At 38.4% G+C, this 14,937-nt stretch overlaps 2 protein-coding genes across 2 annotated transcripts; one reads left to right on the forward strand and one right to left on the reverse strand.

The window, feature by feature from the left end:
• Positions 1-1,140: 1,140 nt before the first annotated feature.
• On the reverse strand, positions 1,141-6,155 carry LOC110861850 (zinc metalloproteinase nas-4). The gene is made up of 4 exons (XM_022110984.2): positions 6,016-6,155; positions 5,809-5,943; positions 3,763-4,059; positions 1,141-2,054 (listed from the first exon to the last, which is right to left on the reverse strand). The coding sequence occupies exons 1-4, from the start codon at positions 6,116-6,118 to the stop codon at positions 2,050-2,052; spliced, it is 540 nt and encodes a 179-aa protein (XP_021966676.1). The 5' UTR covers positions 6,119-6,155; the 3' UTR covers positions 1,141-2,049.
• A 539-nt stretch (positions 6,156-6,694) lies between these two features.
• Positions 6,695-9,112, forward strand: LOC110861849. Its single transcript, XM_022110983.2, has 3 exons — positions 6,695-6,924; positions 7,688-8,120; positions 8,587-9,112. Exons 1-3 carry the CDS (start codon positions 6,736-6,738, stop codon positions 8,808-8,810), a joined length of 846 nt encoding a protein of 281 aa, XP_021966675.1. The 5' UTR covers positions 6,695-6,735; the 3' UTR covers positions 8,811-9,112.
• Positions 9,113-14,937: the final 5,825 nt, after the last annotated feature.

Raw genomic sequence — 14,937 nt, forward strand, 5'->3', positions numbered from 1 at the left:
TTATTTTGGTGCCATGATTGAGGACGTACATATTTACATTATTTATCACCAAGGGAAAATATCTTAAGAGTCCAAACACACGTGACGTACATATTTACTGAAAAATTAAAAACTTAAAAATGACGTGATGACAAATATGACGAACAAATTGGACATTTATGACATTTATGACAAATAACGTAAATAAGTGGCAATACTCATCGTGACTATAACCTGTCGACAATAGACCACAATTTTGTCTTCCCTCTGGTCCGTGAAAACTAGATTGCAGTTTGCATAATATTATTCCTTCGGTATATCTTTAATTTGATAAATTAATACAAGAGATACATACCATGGAATAAGATATACTACTTATTAACATAAGCACTACTTTATTAAATTCAAGTTCAAAATAATAAAGAAAAACGAAGACTATTTTTCTGGAAATATTGGGATGCTGCTTGATAATAAGTATAATTTAAAAAATCTACAGTGCAGACTCCATATAGCCCGAGTCAGGGACAGAGTCCCTGACTCGATAAGTCAGATTTCTAAATTTTTCTCCGACCTGACCGACATAAATAATATTGCCAACCTATTAAGTATTACCATGCCTGATTTCATGCTTTTAAATCAATTTCTAAAAATTTGTCCAACCTGAATGAATTTTTGTGAATTAGAAGCCATTAGCAACCTAAGTACCAAATTTCAGCTTTCTAGGACGATTTGAAATTTTGATGCGTAATACCCCACCTACTCCGACGATCCCCACCGGTCAACCAGTGGACCGATTTCGCTCATCTTCGAACTTGATTCCTAACTTTGCCCAATATGCATATGGTAAAAATTTCAAGTCAATCGGTTCAGCCGTTTTGGCTTTATCGTGCTTACGGACGGACGGACGGACATGACGGTTACATAAGCCCTGACTCGGGCTAAAAAGGGAAAAAAATAAAAATTCTGACCTCCTAACTTTATAAACCTTCCTTCATTTTTAAAATTAATTATTCGCTTTAATAAGCAATAGAATTTTCTAGAAAACACCCGACGATTAATAGGTCTTATAATCGCCATTTGGATACATGAAACAGGGGAAAGATAAGACACAAAAATAGAAAACCCGATTAAAATGTGGAGATCGTCGTTAGGATATATGACTTCGTTAGTATTATTTTACTACATAGAAACATGCTTATCGCCTCTTCCCTTATGACTTCATTATGTGGGTCACAATTGTCGCCACACTCTTGCTACAAGAGTAACTTCAACCGAGTGAGAGATGAACCAAAAACACAATTCAATAAACTTTGGGTGTTTTAAAACAAGTTTTTGAACATAAATATATAATTACTTGTTGATTTCAATATTATAAAACAGATGGTTAGAATGGAAAGTAGAAAATATTTCTGCTACCGTGGTTCCACGTACGTTCGTAGAGGGCGGTTTTTTTGTAAATGTCATAAATGTCCAAAATGTCCATGCCAATGTGTCACGACATGTCATGACATTTGACAAATTGACACATTGAAAAATATTGACATTGACACGATGTTTTAAATGTCAGACATTTGTGACATTTATGACATTTATGACATGTCGACATGTCATGACAAATGACATATTAACAACCCTAACTTCCAGCCAATCCGTACTTTTCTTTCACGATGTCATTGGTAACGATCTCATTGCTAGAAATATTCTCCCGACAAAGGATTGGCCATTGGTCGCCCGTAGCCCCCGATAGATGGGTGCCGTCATCCAGTCAACTTCTCGGGGAGGCTTCTCGAGCAAACACGTGCTGGTGATTTGGCGGGCAAATACACTTCGAGGACTCACGTGGTCCAAGATTTCCAACTTGGCGCAGAAATAGGGTCTGTCCGAAAAGTTGGTGGTGTCCCAAGTACGTCGCAATTTACAACAATCGCCTGCACTTCCCACAACACGAGGGACGCTGAAGCATACATAGGGCCCCGGGTCTGGTACACGGCGCAGATCGTGTTCGGGAGTGGGATGGAAGCTGCAATTATGGCGGTTGAGGGAAGAACGGTGTAATCCTTCAAGGTCATGTCAGTCTGTTCGAAATACATATGCAGGGTTGTTTAAATGTCACGCTACAATGGGCAATTTTTCAATGGGAAAAATTCGCAAAGGAGGACACACCCTTCTTGAGGAAATCCCCCGCCCTGATGTTTGCCCCAAATTTTGATATGTTGTACACCTCGAGGTGCTGATCAAAAAATGTATTTGTCCCTAAGCCCTAAGTGACCTGGTTCGACCGGAAATGGAGGTCAAAGGTCAGGTTCTGCAGGTGCACTTTTTCGCCCGAACCCCCACAAACCATATATTTTTGGAAGGATACTGACCTCACGAGTCCGAATATACATCATACTTGGGTCAAGGGGCAACCTTTGACCTTTCGAGGTAGCCCTTGTCTTTTAGAGGTCAAGTATGTTTTGGGGGCAAGGTGAAATTTTTGGGTAGAATTGACGAAAGTACATTTCTGAAAGGATGACTGCACCCGAGCTGGGAAAGGTAATTATTACATAGTTGGTTAACACTTAAATTTGGGTTTATAGATCTTGATTAGTGTTAACTAATCACTGATCCTGATTCACTGAACCTCCTGTTGAATTGTGATCGGGGAGAATACCAGCAATAGGTCTCATAATGAGAGGATTTACGGTTTGTATTTGATGAAGGAGCCTGAAAAATGTTGTGAATTTGTACCTTTTTGGGCCTATGTGAACCATGATTAATTCTTAAATGTTGAATAAACAAATTATCACTAATACTGGCTTTTATTGCAACCAGCCATATGTTTTTAAAAATTTGAAAACTGCATAATTTGAAAAATATATGGCTCATTTTCTCCTCTTTAAGGCAAATATTTATATCACATACTTTGTCAGCCCGACTCGAGTGCTGGATGAGCTTTTCGGTGTCTTTTTGCAAACTTCGTATTAATTAAATGTGTAGTCCCTTATCACTAATTTAGCCAAAATCTGAGATCATTGGCTAATAGACCCCCACTGTCATGATAGTTTAGGTTGTTGGATTAAAGATTGCATAAGGATTAATTTCACTCCGGGATTAATTAAATAATTCCATTTTCTGGGACAAATGTTGAAGAATAATTCATAAATAATCCCCTTGACTTCGGGGATAAGAATTGCGGATTGCGGATCAATCCTGATCAATTCTTGATTCAGGATTAGCCTAATTTTTACATATTTTGTTACATTTAGTGATAGCGATCAGCTTAATTCTAATCCTGATGTGACGGATTTGCATGCAATTTAGTCACGCTTCGTCGAGATTAAAGATTAATTCTATACTAATTTATGCTTGGGTAAAGCATTAAGGATTGTTAACCCCCAGTCCCCATCAGTTAATCGCGATTAATTAATCGTGATTAATTAATATGAACGTCTGCACTTCAAACGGTGGTCACTTTAATACCGCGAAATCAACACCGGCATGAGTACACTCTTAGGAATGGGGTTGCGATTATAACCAAAAAGTAAACGTATATGACTCTACCGCCGTGGTTATGAACTTGTCACCAATTGGTTATAAATTTATTAGCCCTGGTGACCATTTAATACCAAGTCGGTAAAACTTTATAATTATTCGGTGACAATTGTAATCCCTTGATGGCAAATTAATTACCACTGCGGTAGAGTAACATACTTTTACTTTTTGGTTATAATCGTAACCCCATTTCTAAGAGTGTAAATAAGCACCACATTTCTACGACTGCATAATATTTAAAACGCAAACCTTGTTGGATATTGTTCCAGTAAATGATCAAATGATCGTCTCGGTCCGACCTGTTCTGCTCGTGGAAGAAACCAATCGCGTGGCCGAGTTCGTGCACTATTGTCCCCTTGATCATGCACCCAAGCCCCAGACTGACTGGTTGCTGTCCTTGATTTATCATCCCAACATACGAGTAGCACCCCTGCCCAGCAAAGATTCTGATATAGTTCCTGTGGAAACTACTTCTTGGTACAAATCGGATGCACGTTTTTGCATGGTAATCTTGGAAGGCTTGTCCGATTAGGTTTGTGTAGCTGGCTGTAGAAAAATTAGAATAATTGGGAAGTATGCAAAATGACATTATACGATAGAGGTGTTATGCAAAAAAAATATGTAATCTAACCGCACACGAGAAATAATACGGGTAATGTATGCATGTATTTATAAGGACACTCGTACAAAAGGCGTCCACAGCTAGTTTGCACAAATTCTAAGTTAAATATCTCTGGCGGGGCATTAAATTTTGAGCTGATTTTTGGCGAGTTGCAAGATAATACTCTCAAAATGTTTTTTCTAAAGTTTTACAGCGATAACTTGAAAAATGCCCCCTCCAGTGCCCCCAGAGTTGAAAGGTGCAAAAAAACAGTTTCCAAACTTAACTACTCATACAGCATGATAACCAAAGAGGTCAGAGATGAAAAGTTGTAAGTATTATAACCCCAGATAATTATTGTATCTAATAATGAAAGAATCCGGAATGAATCACATAATGTAGGCCCTCCAACGTCGCCGATATTTAGCCCAAAAAAGTAATAAATCGAACAGTGCCCAGGAAAATTGACCTCCTGGCCTTGAAAGCGGACCCACTGGGTCAAATGAAGATTGAAGGTAAAGCCGGAAGTGTCCTAAGTAATATTAAACAAAACAGTTAAGATTTTAGGTAACCAGTTTTGGAGAAGGACCCGAGCTAATCAGCGGACGAGGAATCTTAAAAAATCGTGAACTAATTTGGAATATTAATGGTCAAATTGCGTTGAAAGTAAATTTTAATAACTTTTTTGTGTCCCCTGCCGCAGAACTATTTTACCTACAAAGTACAAGTGCCAAAATAATAAAATTACTGCGTTTGGTTACTTCCTTAATTCTGAAGTTTGGCTTCAATTACAAGGAGAACCTTTGGAAAAAAATTATTGGGTTTGATGAAAACTCACTTCGTGAGGTGTAACCACTTGTCAAAACTTTTCCAAAAGTACTTCCAGTATAACATACTATTAGCATCTTTGATTAAAACAACGATAGGGATTTTTAGCATCAAAGTCGTAAAATGTGGGGGCCCTAAAAGTTGAGGAGTTGCCTTCACGAGAGCATTCCATTAGGACAAGTATGAATTTAAACTACAAAACGGACTTAAAAGATAAGCATGAAACAAAAGTGGTTTTATGTAGTGAAAAGCATGTTAAGTCCCTTGATAATAGTTGCAAAGATGATTTCTGCATTAGGGCCTCAGAAAAAAATCTTTTGTTCGACGCCATTTGATCAGAGCACTAATTTGGAAAATTAAAAAATGACACCTCTCCGAATTTGACCTTGCCTCATTTCACGTAGTGCCGGACAAAACCGGAATCCCGATAGGTTAATCTGCAGCTTGAGACTTGGGCTTTCACATAAAAAATGTTAGAAATCTCCACCTCAAAAAAAAAACCATCGCATAATTAATTTATGAATTTGTGCAAACTATGTCTGGACGCCTTTTGTAGAAGTGGGGTTACGGTTATAACCAAAAAGTCAACCTATATGACTCTACCACCCTGGTTATGAATTTGTCACCAACTGGTTATAAGTTTATTAGCTCTGATGACAATTCAATACCGAATCGGCGAAACTTTGTAATTAGTCAGTGACAATTGTAACCACTCGATGACAAATTTATAACCACGGCGGTAAACATTTACATTTTTGGTAATAATTGTAACCCCATTTCTTAGAGTGCAGTATTAACTATAATGGAGACATTATATGCATGCACAAAGCCCCTCGCGAAATACATATGAAAAAAGACTTTCTTACAAACGGATGAATCAATTACGTAAGGTACTTGTCCCTGGGGCCACCTAAATTGCGTGTAGGGAATTGCATTTCTTCCGTCCAGAGTGAAATTCTCGGGTAAAATCATGTCGCCAAATTTCACGTAGCCAGGAGCAACTACATAAATAAATATGAATCAAATTGTCAAAATTTCAATGAAACAAAGATTTTGTCATCTGAAATACATACTTGGATCTCGAAATATATGTTTCCCATTTTCCACGGGTGCCGCAAAGGTTCCCCCCAAGATGAGGAATAACGTCAAAATTATGATTTCCATAGTTTTGTCCATATTTGGCTTCAAGGCAGGCAGGTAATGCACTGCCTAGCTTGGTAAGTGCCAGCTTTTATACAGCACCCACCGACCTGGCAACACTTGCATTTGTGAGTGTTCTCCACTTTGGACAAGTGCAAGCAAAGGTCAAAATGCAAATTTTGCGCACCGTACTAAATATTAACGTAACGCTTTTCCTGCTAAATTTACACTTGGTCAAGTTCAAACAATTATGTGTAAGAAGCTGGCAACTTGTTCGGTCTCAAAATGATAAGTGTTTTGTTTGTGCCAAAAAGATCAAGTACTTTGTTATGGCTAGACTGCACAATGTACAAGGAGCGTTATAAGCAATTACATACAGGAGTCATTGTCAAGAGGACAGTGAACTGGATACAGATCAATTAACGGCACTCGTACTTATCAAGGGTTGCATATGCACATTTTTATTTTTTGTACTTATCGACTAATCTCTTCCATTACGGTGAAGTATTTAGGTACCAAGTGCGCGTGTGGATTATCAAGATTGATGCACAGGTAACCATTGCTCAGACTGGAGGTTGAACCAACTATTTATAAACGAACTTATTGAAGCTTGATTTCAGTCTAAATTGCCCTCTGGCTCCCATCCAGCAAAAATGAAGCCCGGCCTGGACAAACTTGTAATTTTAGGGGGTATTTTCCTCCTAGGCAGTCTTACCGTGGGGGAGGCATCCCTCTGCAGTAATAATGTAATCGAGACGACCGCCACAATTTGCCCGGGCGCAGGGATCGACGCGGCGGCCAATGTTTCTTATAGATTTGCAACGATCCGAGATCTGGCTTGGGTAAGTTAGACTTTCTCAAATTGAAAATTATATGTTTAACAAAATCTAGGACAAATCTATAACAACTTTTTTAGCATGTTCCCAAGTATTTTCGTTGCACTGTCCGAAATTTTAAAATTTAAACGATAAGCAAGGATACAAATTATTTGCTTAATAATTTTATGCCCAATCAAGCGCGGTGACATTAGGGACAGGGTTGCAGAAATCTCATCTCACCTTCATAAATCTCATCTCACTGAGAAATAATGAGAAATAGTGAGACATGACAAATATGAGATATAGTGAGATTTGTGAGCCATGCACTAGCGCCACCTAGCGGACGGGGTCATGAACTACAAGTTTAGCTCATTATTTCTCATATTTCTCAATCAGCCCCAACTGAGATGATTGATATAAATCATTAAATCTAACTAAATCTCACCAGGTGATATATACCACTTGCAACCCTGATTAGGGAGATTGGGAATTAAGGGTCTTAGCTAAATTTTCACGATCACTCTAAACACATAAATATGTAATTGTGTGGAGTATTAAAAACTTCGCGTTTAGGTGAGCATTTAGTTTAAAGAACCGCAATCTCCCTATTGTGACTTTTCAAAAACGCAAATGTTGCCACTATTTTTAACCGTCGTGCTTACTACTGGTGCGTGATGCGTTAAATTTAATGACCCGCTATGGGATCGACTTGTGGGAGGGTATGAATTTAAAGTTTACAGTCTGATTTTTTTCCGTTACTATGAAATCTCAATTTATCTATTTTCAGGTCCTAACGCCTCGCTCTTACTTCCTCTCGAACGGAAATCAGTTCACGTACCGCTCCATTTACGAGTGCCTCTCCGGCAGCTGTGCCCCCGACCAGGCCGCGATTGAAGGGATGTTCACCAACGTGGACTTCACACTGGACGACATGACCGTTAAAATTGATGATGGCGCGAAATATATTCATTTAATTTGCACCCCAAGAGCACTTACTGTTCAAGGGCTTTGGAACGTCATCACGTCGACTTTGAAGGCTCTCCCTATCCTGGATTGGGACTCGATTGAGACCGCTCTCCAGCAGGTGGCAGTCTTGTACCCCACGTTGCCCATCTTAATTCAAGAATTTGCCCGATTCTCGTGCCACCCGCATCCACTCTGTCTTCCGCAGATAATCGACACTCCATTCTGCTCGAGGGGGACACGCCCGTCATACTTGCGTAAGGTTTATGTGAGGGAACGTTCATAAAATACGCCGTAAAACTGTGGATTTTTTAACATCTTCCTTCCCCCTCTCGTAACGCGTTACACCCGTTTTTACTATGTGGCACAAGCTACCCTGTAACGTTAAGCTACCTTGGCCATTTTTTCACCATTCCCTAAAAGGTGGTTAGAATTAAACCTTTGGGAAGGGACCGTCCAGGTGTTACGTAAACAAAAACATGGGTGGCCGGTTTTGCGTCGTCCGTCCTTCTTATGTAATATTTATATTTCACATGTGTAGGATAGAACGCCAGGTGCTTTAATGCTCGAAAAATCGGTTTTTCTTATGACGTAATTTGTGGACGTTCCCAAATTATTGAACTCAAATTTGACATGTGAATTTTATCAAAATTCTTTTGGCAATTTAGTACAAATTTCCAAGGCAAAGTTGTGATTTTGCGCATACATATTTGGTTTTAATAGAACGATGGGACGCCGTGATTTCATGGACCGACCACATTTCCGACACGACCGGAACGGGAACCGCATTCATGTTGTCGAGTTGTATAAACGAGAAGGGGGCGTGGTCCGTCATGTCTCAAGTGCCGCAACAGGGGAGCGAAAGCATCGACGAGTTTTGGCAAGTACCAACCAACCAGTCCTTCAACCCGGATTATTATACTTGGCAAAACTACAACTATTTGTGAAATGCGGACGCATCAAAATGCATTTAGGTATACATACATAAGTATGAATTTAGCTATGTCCGTAGCTGGTAAATCAATAAATAAATTTTAAATTTTAAGCGGAAAGGTTGCGTAATATAGCATATATTAAACCATAGTCTATAAATTAAAGCCAATGGCTTAATTTTGGGACAGTTGTGTGGAGAAAGTTGTTTCTCTATTTCTAACTGGATTTTTAGTCATACGTGAATTTGTTTATTCGTATTATTACATCTTATATTTAATAACATAATAAACCGTTACAAACGACTGTAACCAAGGGGTGAAACAAAGTCATGCATGTATTTGCATGTGATCATTATAACTTCGAACTCAAACAAAAATTTCGACATTTTGACCTTTGACCTCGTCCCCACGGTCACGGGAGCGTCGCAGGTCAAAATGGCCTATCCCATTGGACAGAGCGTTGAAAACCCTATCAATTTGACACCTCACACGACCCATTTGTCATTTAAAATATTATGACCTTATGACCTGGCGCCGTGACCTTTTGACCTATGACCCCCAAATTCTAATCACTTCGTCCCCTTGGTGCAATGAGTTTATGTTCCAAATTTCAAGTCTTTATGTCATTGCGTTCGAAAGTTATAGCGCCAACAGACAGACGGACGGACAGACAGACAGACGGACATAACGATTTTATAAAGGGGTTTCACCCCTTAATAGAGCTAAACGACCAGCGACTGGATTTTTTGTTTACAACTTATGTATGATTATAATCATCCATCAGCAGGATAGAAACACACTTCCAAGTAAGCAACGTTTAATTAAAAAGCTAGTTTTTAACAGGAGGTAGGGCCTGTGTATGATGCATGCCTATCGATCAAGGTCGTATAATAAACGAATTCCACAATAATCTTGGTTGTGTCACCGTCGCTTATATTTATTTATGATATATATTGAAGCAAAGTAAAAACATCAAATTTGCAATTATGTTTGTCATTCTTTTTCTGGCTTGTGTACCTACTGTGGATGAAGTTCTAACCCTGCAGACTTATTACACCGCTTTGTAGCATTAATTTCACGACGTCACCGGTCAAAAAAATTTTTTCCTCCAAACTGGTCCAAAATAAAAGTCTAGCATGGGAATAGTATAGAAAAATTATTTTTAGCGTTCTATGACCCCTGGGTCATGAATTAAGGGCCCCTGAAGGGTCAAATAGCGTTCCCTGATAACCCCATGCAAATGGGGTATCAAATTAATCCCCTGGACCAGGGGAACCAGAAAAATATTTTTATAAATTTTTATGACCCTTGAGTCGTGAACTAGGAGCCCTTGAAGGGTTAAATATCATTCCCTCACAACTAAAGGCAAGTGGGGTATCAAATTAATCCCCTGGACAAGGGGAACCCAAAAAATATTTTTCTGGATTTTTTTGACCCTCAGGTCAAGAGTTAAGGGCCCCCGAAGGGTCAAAATAGTAACCATGGTAACCCCATGCAAGTGGGGTATCAAATTAATCCCCTGGCAAAGGGCAAGCATAAAAATATTTTCCTGAATTTTTTTGACCTATAGGTCAAGAGTTAAGGGTCCCTGAAGGGTCAACATAGTAACCATGGTAACTAAGGTGAATGGGGTATCAAATTAATCCCCTGGACCAGGGGAATCAGGAAAATATTTTTATGCTTGCCCTTTGCCAGGGGATTAATTTGATACCCCACTTGCATGGGGTTACCATGGTTACTATTTTGACCCTTCGGGGGCCCTTAACTCTTGACCTGAGGGTCAAAAAAATCCAGAAAAATATTTTTTGGGTTCCCCTTGTCCAGGGGATTAATTTGATACCCCACTTGCCTTTAGTTGTGAGGGAATGATATTTAACCCTTCAAGGGCTCCTAGTTCACGACTCAAGGGTCATAAAAATTTATAAAAATATTTTTCTGGTTCCCCTGGTCCAGGGGATTAATTTGATACCCCATTTGCATGGGGTTATCAGGGAACGCTATTTGACCCTTCAGGGGCCCTTAATTCATGACCCAGGGGTCATAGAACGCTAAAAATAATTTTTCTATACTATTCCCATGCTAGACTTTTATTTTGGACCAGTTTGGAGGAAAAAATTTTTTTGACCGGTGACGTCGTGAAATTAATGCTACAAAGCGGTGTAATAAGTCTGCAGGGTTAGAACTTCATCCACAGTACATATTATATATATATAAATATATATATATATATATAAATATTTATATGTACTTATGGCGAAAACTGAGAGTGTAAGTACATACATACATCAAGACATAGCGCAGATCCCATTAATTAGTCAAACCAGCTTAGCAAGCGACCACAGTAACATTGGGCTTAACACGTACATATGTAGTGTCATCATGAATTTGGGAGATGTTAGAAGTTGTTCTGACAATGGAGGTCTCCCAACGTATGCTCACAGATTTGGACCAAACTAGCGTCAATCGATCACAACTATAATTAGTACGAAATTTGCAAATGGAACTATCTGCCAATGCGCAGGTTTTGCAAAGATATTTGCAAAAGGGGGCAAAACGGGCCAAAAGGCTCGCAAATTTTTATTTTCCAAATTTTCTGCCAATTTTTCCCACTTTTAAATGCAAATATCCTCCCAAAACCTACGCATTGGCAGATAGTTCCATTTGCAAATTTCATACTAATGATAGTTGTGATCTATTGACGCTAATTTGGTCCAAATCTGAGAGCATACGTTGGGAGACCTCCATTGTGAGTTATAAAGAAACACATTTAAAAAATCGCCATATTTGCATCCAGTACCTTTCAAAACCTTGGTTTCAAAGTCCATAAATGCATTAAGGACTTGAACGGGTGCCATTTCCAGCTTGTAGTTCCATTGCCCCCCAGGTAAACAGTATGTCATGAAGAAAACTAGCCCTATTATCCACGTCGACTAACCTTAGCTCTAGGTAAGTGAGCAACACAAGCTTCGTTTGCGTCAGAAAGCTTACACGATCTTAAAACAATTTTGATTGAGGCGTGAAACCAGATAAAGGTACGTAAATAACTATCTGCATAGCCTATGGAAAATAACTTTCTCATTTGCATGTATCGTTGTATTACGATAGATTGGTTCAGAGTGTACCTATATTTACCATCATCTAAGGAATATGGCCTTGCCAGCAAGACTTGACATAATCGGTTTGATTGCGGATAAGACTTTGAGCAAACACAACTGGACGATCGTCCAGTACAGATGCTTATCTGTACCTATTTAAACATCCAAAGATCTAAATCTTATTCCGTGCAAAAATTCCCACCATTTGTTCCAATGTTTTTAATTCCCATCCAAACAATTGTTAATAGCGAAGCGTGCTACACTAAAAATCTGTCATAATGAATTTGCCATAAAGTTTGTTAATTACAAGAATGCAGAATCATTTGGAAATAGGAAGCTACACATAGTACATAAAAATTGGATGCAAAATGCCAGTAACGTTTGGATGCATGTGGGATATTTATTTTAACGTTTAAATTACAAATGTGTCTCTATTTGTTTTAAATTCATAAATGTAAATGTACATAATCTACATGTTTGGATCCGAAATTCTGCTTTTCACCCAAGACTGGCCAAATTACAGTTGCAATCGGTAGATGAAGATCCTGACGTGGGACAAGTAGCGACCAAATTCCACTTGGTACAGAAGGACTGGCAAAAGCTGCTAATCTGACAATTCGTACTTGAGCCGAGCTGTAGCGCGTTGAAGTTGAAATTCAGCAATTTTGCGTTTCCATCATCACTTGCAAGAGAACAAATTAGTTAGGTTAAGAATGTATGAATGTCCCCGGCCGTATGTATGCTTTCCAGTTTTCACCAAAATTGTGTCAATTTATCATAACTTTGATTACTTGGCATGAAATCGGCACAAGAAACAACCTTCAAATGGACAACTTTGGCAGAGCAATTTGCACCCAAAGAGGAGAAAATGTGCACAAATATTTGGAAAATGTAAAATTTCTTAAAGTTAGGGGACTTTCTCCTTTTCGGATGCAAATACTTCTCCCAAGTCTGTTAATTTATGGATAATGCATCCAGTGGCGGATAAAGCCAATTCGGGGCCCCTAGGTGGGATTTTTTGTGATATTTAACGGTATTTAAAATTCTTAACGATATTTGATTTTATAATCGGGGTATGCATTACAAGTTCGTATGTTCGCATCGCAACATAACTTTTTCGAAATTGCGAATTTTGCGAAGCAACGTAATGAAGACACATGACAAAGTTCGGACAATTTTGTTCAAATGTCTCGAATTTTTCAGTGGGGTAATTACGTTAATTTCCAATAGTTACCGAAGTTTTGTGCTTGAAATTCACCATTTCAGAAATTTCGAAAATTAAAATGGCAAAACTTTGGTAACTAGTGGAGATTTGTGGACTTTTTCTATTCAAAATTAGCAAGAAATATTTTGCGAAGTAAATACTAGCCTTGGAGATGCGCAATTTCGCAAAGCAATTTTCAAGAAATTTTTTTGCGAACTTGCGAACTTTATATTTTTGCGAACATTGCTAACGATGCGAACTCAAAATGAATGCCCTCAATGTTTTGTTTCTGTTATTTTGTGTTATGTACTGCATTTGTTTAGCAAGCATGTTTTGTCAATTAAATTAAATTATACGCTCTGACTGGATACGGAAAATGGCTTTCCTAACAAAGAAATCCGATTAGCGACATTCTTTAATGTCTGGAAATGTTATCGAACTATTTTAATCCTAACCATTTATGACTACACTCTAAATAAATTTGATTAAAGTTTAGTCAAGATTGAGTAAAATATGCGATGACACAATTGGTTGTGTAAAATTTACCTTATGAAAGTTAAAATTTATCCAATGTTGTAGAATTTTCACTCAATCTTGAGTAAATTTCACCTTCGTCGGGTAAATTTTGCACAACCAGTTGTGTCATCGCATATTTTGCTCAACTTTATTTAGAGTGCATCGTCTCAAACCCAGCTCAAAAATAGGTGGGAAATATTAACTAGCTAAATATGAAATTTCTCTAGATTCGTAGGGAGCTAGGCCTCCATTGGGAATCACCGCGAACTGGATTAAGACACTGATTAATATAAAGATGGCAACATCATCTTGATTTGAGAATTGTTGCATGCGATTCCGCAAAAGTTTCGCACACTTTAGTAGTCTGATAATAAATTTGGGGGCCCCTTGACAGATTTGGAAATTTTTTCCAGTCAAATTTTCTTGAAATATAATTTTTGGCACATATTTGTTATAATTCAAGTATATAAAAAATTAGTTTTTGGTTAGAAAAGTCTCACCTCTATCAAGGGGCCCCCACATTTATTATTAAGCTACTAAAGATTGCGAAAATTTTGGGGAATCGCCTGCAAATATTGTTCGAACCCCCAAAAAGCACCTTCCAAGATTACATAATCTACACGGGAAATAACTCGGTTACGATCATAACCAGAATCGAAGATATATGTTTGATTCTACCACTTACTGGTTATCAGTTTATAGCCGATGGTGAGAAATTTATTCCAAATCAGCGGTAAATAATCGTAACCGAATTACCAGCAGGTATACATAAATACTTAACCACCTACTTGAAGTTTCCCCAAACTACTTGTTGTGCGAGTGCTTAATAACAATTTAGCTAATAATAATTTATCCGTAGTATGAATGAATTTATTTTTCGAAATTCGTTGACCACACTTAGGTATAGCAATATATACACGACGCCGCACCCGGGGGCCCCAGCGCAGCGGGGGCCCGTATGTCACACCTACCCCACATACCCTATTTATCCGCCACTGAATGCATCTGGGAACGTTCGTAACGATGCTTACAATGAGCAGGATAGGAAAAAATCCATATCTTGCCCATGCTTCCCAGCTTTACGTATTTTACGAAGGTACCCTCTTCCAAATTGTATATTTATTAATTAAATTTCTGATTGACCGACAAAAATTTTGCAAAAGTCGAAGTGCATGAGTATTTCTTTTTATAAGATTTACAAATTACCAACTGGAGCCAAAGACACGGAGGAAATACAGACGACACAAATGATCGCGATGATGGCAGAAAATTTCGACATGATTGGAGCCTAAATTGGTTTTCTAAGAAGTATGTACCCTTTATCAAG

This window comes from Folsomia candida, unplaced genomic scaffold (assembly GCF_002217175.1).
Source record: "Folsomia candida strain VU population unplaced genomic scaffold, ASM221717v1 Fcan01_Sc046, whole genome shotgun sequence".
Lineage (NCBI taxonomy): Eukaryota > Metazoa > Arthropoda > Collembola > Entomobryomorpha > Isotomidae > Folsomia > Folsomia candida.